This window comes from Rhincodon typus, chromosome 4 (assembly GCF_021869965.1).
Source record: "Rhincodon typus isolate 14 chromosome 4, sRhiTyp1.1, whole genome shotgun sequence".
Classification (NCBI taxonomy): Eukaryota; Metazoa; Chordata; class Chondrichthyes; order Orectolobiformes; family Rhincodontidae; genus Rhincodon; species Rhincodon typus.
This window is the reverse complement of record NC_063335.1, coordinates 80,477,315-80,483,314: the sequence shown is the minus strand read 5'-3', so window position 1 is coordinate 80,483,314 and position 6,000 is coordinate 80,477,315. Positions and strand designations below refer to the sequence as shown.

The window sequence follows — 6,000 nt, the reverse complement described above, 5'->3', positions numbered from 1 at the left end:
GCTCTCTCTTATCGGCTATTCCAGATTTTTGTTTAGCTAATAGAGTACTTAAGTGAATGCAAATCTGAAAGAAACAGCAATGCACTTCCCCACTGCACATTAAAGGGCCCTGTTGATGGCCACTGCTATCCCTGTACATCCCAGGCCCAGAGATCACAAACCTCTGTTATTCCAAGTCCTGCCAGGCCCACATGACATTGCTGTATTCCCAATCAGTCTCACAAAACAACTTTACTGAAACCTCTGCCACACTAACAGTAGCTCGTTTCTTACCCACCTTTTCCATTCTTCTTCAGCAGATTGTATTGCTATTGTGTTTCCATTGCAACATTATCCAGTGCTCAACATCACAGGCATTTTGGACCTCATCATTGTGGGGCAAGGCATTTGCCCTGTGCTCTCTGCAAGCATAGGAATGGTTGATCCTGAACTCTTTCTGATTTTTGGAGCAATGCTTCTGATTTGTGCATTTGAAGCATAAGTTATTTGATCATCTTGGTTTTTAATTGATTCCTATTCTGTTCTTTATTTTCATGCCTAAGATTTTTGCAGAGGAAGTGAAGGATAGCCGGGTGGTAAACTTTGAAGCTCAAGCACGGAATCTGGATAATAAGGTGGGTGAAGATTCCCCAATGGTTCTGTCAAAATCATTCTGTCAACACTTTCATTCCACTTTCTATTTCAGATTAACACCGACATAAGTTTAGGGTTTTTGAGAAGATTTATAGCTTGGGTAGGTGATGTGGTTGTTGACTTGCTTGCCGAGCTGGTAAGTTTGTTCGCAGACATTTCATAACCATACCAGGTAACAGCGTCAATGTGCCTCCGGTGAAGTGTCAGTGTTCTGTCCCGCTTGCTATTTTTGTGTCTCAGTTGCTAGGGTAGGTGGCATCACTTCTGGACTTGTTTCTTCGTGGTTAATATATGGGGCCCAGCTCTGCATGTTTGTTAATTGAGTTCTGGTTTGAGTGCCAGGCGTCCGGGAGTTCTCGCACATGTCTTTGCTTGGTTTTTCTAGGATGACTATGGTGTCCCTCTTTGTCCATGTGTATTGAAATGACTGGAACTCTATTAACAAACATGTAGAGCTGGTCCCCATATACCCACCACTAAGAAACAAATCTGGAAGTGATGCCACCCGCCTCAGTAAACCGAGACACACAAATAGCAAGGGACAGAATACCGACTCTTCACAGGAGCTGCACTTATGATGTGGTCTATACGGTCACGAAACATCTGCGAACAAACTTACCAGTAAGCAAGTCAACAACCGCACCAATATAAGTTTTGTTTTTTATTTCTGGGTTTTATGAGCCGCAGAACAGTATTATTTGTTCGGTGATTGTCTGTTCAAATTTTCAATCTGGTAATAATAATGTTATTTGTTCCATTGTGCTGGTGGTGATCAGGATTTCTTCGGGAAGTCAGATCCATACTTAGAATTCTATAAACAGACTGAAGATCGAAGATGGCAAATGGTGCATCGAACAGAGGTAAGAGTTAGAATTTGAAGACCTGATGCAAACATGTTGGCTCTTGTTTCGTATAAGCTAATGTCTACTTTCCTTGTACAAGCAAGTCATTTTAACTAACTGGTTGAATATGGAGAGGATGGGAAGATCAAATACTTGTGGTTACTCTTTAAAAATAAGAGGTCACTCATTTAATCCTTTGACTCGATTTAAACAAATTCACTGATCTTTTCAAATGTAACTGCAGCAGTATCATTCAATAAAACAGCACATTGTGTTAGAAATTATGTAGCTTTTAAAATGAGTGAAGGTACAGTATAAAGGTCAATATTTCCCAATTATTGTGGTAGTACAAAGTTTTAGCAAAGATTTGTAGCTGAGGTTATGGGTGAGGTTATGGCCCCTCTTTTGATGTTACTTAGCACGGTGACAAAACGTCTGAATGAAAACAAGCCAGCTCAGCGAGCAGTTCAACCACCTCATTGTGGTAGTGTCACAATGGCAAATTAGGATGCTGCTCCTCAAATCTATAAATTTACTGAAACGTGAGTCCAGTCAAACTAAACGTACCGGTGTTCGCTGTTAATATTAGTCAAGTAACTGTGACAATGCAAAAGTAGAATTGATCATTTCAAGTAGTGGTTTGAGACTTTGAAAGAAAATTATAGTTTCATGTATTTAACATTTCACTTGTTTAACCAGGAATCAGTGTTCATAATAACAGTAAATGTGATACCATTTATTTCAGATAAAATATATTCTTTAATCAGCTTTATTCCAGGATCAGATCATACTCCAGTGTACGTCAACTTGTTTGCACAAAATCAGTGGCATAATCTGTTTGAACTCCTGAACAGATCAGAATTGTAATGATGCAGAAGAAGGCATTCAGCACAATGTGTCTGCATGGGTTTGATTACCTGGTACTGATCTCCTGCCTCTTCACCATCTCCGTGCACACCACCTCTTGAAGGTCTCAATTGAACCTGCTCCTACCACATTTCCAGGCAGTGCACTCCACATCTTGAGTACTCGCAATGTGAAAAAGTTATTCTGTCACATCACCCTTACTTTGTTTGCACATCTCTTTAAATCTATGCCCTGTCATTCTTTTTTCTTTTACAAGTGGGAACAGCTTCTCGCTATCTACTGTATCTAGCCCTATCTCTATCTGTATTTTGAAAATATCTATCAGATCTCCTCTCAATCATCTTCCTTCCAGGGAGAACAGTCCCTATTGCTTCAAGCTATTCTCATAATTGAAGTTTCTCAAATCTGGAACTGTTCTTGTAAATAGCTTCTGCACTGTCTTCAATGTGTTCACAACTTTTCTATAATGTGGTTCCCACAAGGGATTATGAAGGGTTTCTAAAAAAAATTAAAGTAATACTTTTGTGATATTATTATATTTTCTACTTTATTTTTCAGGTTATAAAGAATAACCTGAATCCAAGTTGGAAACCATTTAGAATTCCTTTGCGGTCTCTGTGTAATGGGGACTTGGAGAGATCTATCAAGGTACTTTACATTTATCTATATATTGAAGAGGAAATAAGTACTTTCCACATTTTCTTAAGAATATTGACGTTAAAAGGGAAGTGTGGGAAATATTTAGTATATTTAATTGTCTTATGTACTGATTAGTTCCTCAGGATAGTGTCCTGGCCCAACTATCTTCAGCTGCTTATTGATTGATCTTCCCTCCATCATAAGTTCAGAAGTGAGAATGTTCACTGGTGAGCACCATTCACGACTCCTCAGACGCTGAAGCAGTCCATGTTCAAGTGCAGCAAGATCTGGACAATATCCAGATTTGGGCTGACAAGTGGCATGTAACATTCATGCCATACAAATGGCAGGCAATGCCCAACTCCAATACGAGAAGATCTAACCACCGCCACTTGATATTCAATGGTGTTACTATCACTGAGACCCCCACTATCAACATCCAGGGGGTTGCCATTGACCAGAAACTCAATTTGACTTGCTCAATAAATACAGAGGTTAGAAGACTGGGGGTCAGAGGCTAGGAGTACTGTAGTGAGTATCTCACCTCCTGTATCCCCAAAGCCTTTCCACCGTCTACAAGGCACAAGTCAGGAGTGTGATGAAATACTCCCCACTTGCCTGGATGGGCACAGCTCCAACAACACACGAGGCTTGACACTAACAGAGACAAAGCAGCCCGCTTGATTGGCAACACATCCACAAACGTCCACTCCTTTCATCACCGATACTCGGTAGCAGCACTGTATACTGTCTACAAAATGCACTGCAGAAATTAACCAAAGATCCTTAGGCAGCACCTTCCAAGCCCACAACCACTTTCAACTAGAAGGACAAGGGCAGCATATACATGGGAACAACTCTACCTGCAAGTTTTCCTCGAACCCACTCATTGTCTTGACTGAGATGTGCATCACTGTTCCTTCACTGTCTCAGGGTCAAAATCCCAGAATTATTTCTCTAACAGCATTGTGGGTCTACCTACATCACATGGACTGCAGTGATTCAAGAAGACAGCTCACCACCACTTTCTCAAGAGCAACTGGGACAGGCAATAAATGCTGGTCCAGTCAGTGACGCCCATGAGTGATTAAATAAAAACACATTAACCAACGTTTCCATATGAATGCTAGTATAGCATCTGTTCCATAATACTGATACGTAAGAATAAGATTGTTTAAGGAGCTCAAGTTCCAAATGCTGATGACACTTCATGACCAATTTGCACAAACGCAGTCTTTTACTCCTCAAACTTCATCATTTAAATGCAGTTACACCTGAGATATCAGCTATTGTCGATGTGATAATTCCAATATTTAAAAATGATGATTTATCTTGCAGCTTGTTGGGTTGCTCAAAGCCTTTGCAATTTTGCACTGAGAATTATACAAAAGCAATACTTCAGCAAGAGGGTAATGCATGGAGGAAAGTTGCATCTATCAATGGCAATAGGCTCTTTAATACTGACAATTAAAGGTAGCAGAGTGTAGCAACTTGAAAATAGCAATTTTACTGGTCTCAACAAAATGTAATTTTAATCTTTTTCAGGTGGATTGTTATGACTATGACAATGATGGATCACATGATCTAATTGGTATATTTGAGACTAATATGACTAAACTACTGGAAGCATCCTACAATTCACCGGTAGGTTTATGAATTAAATTGTATAGAATGTGTTGGATTAGAAACAGCCATTCACTCAACCACAAGCCTCTGCTCATCACAGGTTTCCTCCCATTCTACCTACTTCATCTCAACATTTTACATTTCTTCTCTCACATATACTGGTCTGATCTCCTTTTGAAAGCATTAATCTATATTTACCTCAATGGCTTCCAGTAGTAGTGAGTTTCCGTGTTCTAACCACTCCCTAAGAAAATATACTTTAACCTAGATGTATTAGTAACTATCTTGTAGTTTGGGTCCATTATTATTGTTATTTCAGTTCAGGTATAAATTGCAATATCTCTAGTTACTTCTACAGCTACAGTGCTCTAAAGGAGTAACTTTAAGATTTGTTGCATTAACTGGAGAAGTTTTCACACCAGGAATATAACTTGGATATTGAAGTACACCCAATTTTTGAACATTAATTGTTGAAAATTAGGTACACTGGTACAATTTTTGCCTCAAGCAAGGGCTTCCACCAGGTACATAAAGATGTTTGACATGTTTTATTTTACTCTAATGCTTACATTATAATAGTGCCTACATTTTCAAATAACTTTAAATGTTGAACATACCTGTGTTTACTGTGATTTTGTGGAATTCACAGAATTCCTACAGAGCAGATAGAAGCCATGTAGCCTATCGAGTCTGCACCAACCATTCGAAGGGCATCCCACCCAGATTCACGCCCACCCACTCTATCCCGTAACCCCTGCATTTACCATGGCTTATCAGCCTAGCCTGCACATCCCTGAACAGGGTAAATTAGCACGGCCGATCCACCTAACCTGTGAGGGGAAACTGGAGCACCCGCCATAAATCCATACAGAGACAGGGAGAACAAACATACTCCACGCACGCAGTCACCCAAAGCTGTGAGGCAACAGTGCTAGCCACTGTGTCACCGTGAATTATATCTGATGAAGGTTCTTGCAACACTTAACAAAATTACATTTTAATAAATTGTTTAAATTCTCACATTATTGCTAATTTGTTTGGCTGCAATGACAATACCCATCCTATTTCAGTGATGTACCTTTGGACAACTTGACCTAGTATCTCTCCATATGGCTTTGCATCACATTTGCTAATGCTATAGTATAGCACTTTGGCCAGTCCTTTAAAAGCTCTGTATAAGTGCAGTTTTTTTTTTGTAGATGCAGTCAAACATGGCTTATGCACAACATAAAAGAGAAATACCTCCAACTGAAATTCCACTTGCGGGTGTGGCAGGTTAAAGGATAGAAGAAATAATGATGCATTCAGTGATTTTTGAATACTTGCATGTGATTTAGCTAGACTGCTGAGAGTATGAACTGTGAAATTGTGGGTGAGAAGTCTGTCCTGCTGA

At 39.7% G+C, this 6,000-nt stretch overlaps 1 protein-coding gene across 6 annotated transcripts in view; it reads left to right on the top strand.

Annotated features, from left to right (window-relative positions):
• LOC109914768 (copine-3-like) overlaps positions 1–6,000 on the top strand; it is a 44,779-nt gene that overhangs the window by 19,899 nt on the left and 18,880 nt on the right. For all 6 annotated transcript variants that reach the window (XM_048596013.1, XM_020514377.2, XM_048596010.1 and 3 more), the window contains exons 5-8: positions 543–614; positions 1,410–1,493; positions 2,901–2,990; positions 4,527–4,625. In XM_048596013.1, the coding sequence (XP_048451970.1) occupies positions 543–614; positions 1,410–1,493; positions 2,901–2,990; positions 4,527–4,625 (345 nt within the window). The remainder of the gene's footprint in view (positions 1–542; positions 615–1,409; positions 1,494–2,900; positions 2,991–4,526; positions 4,626–6,000) is intronic.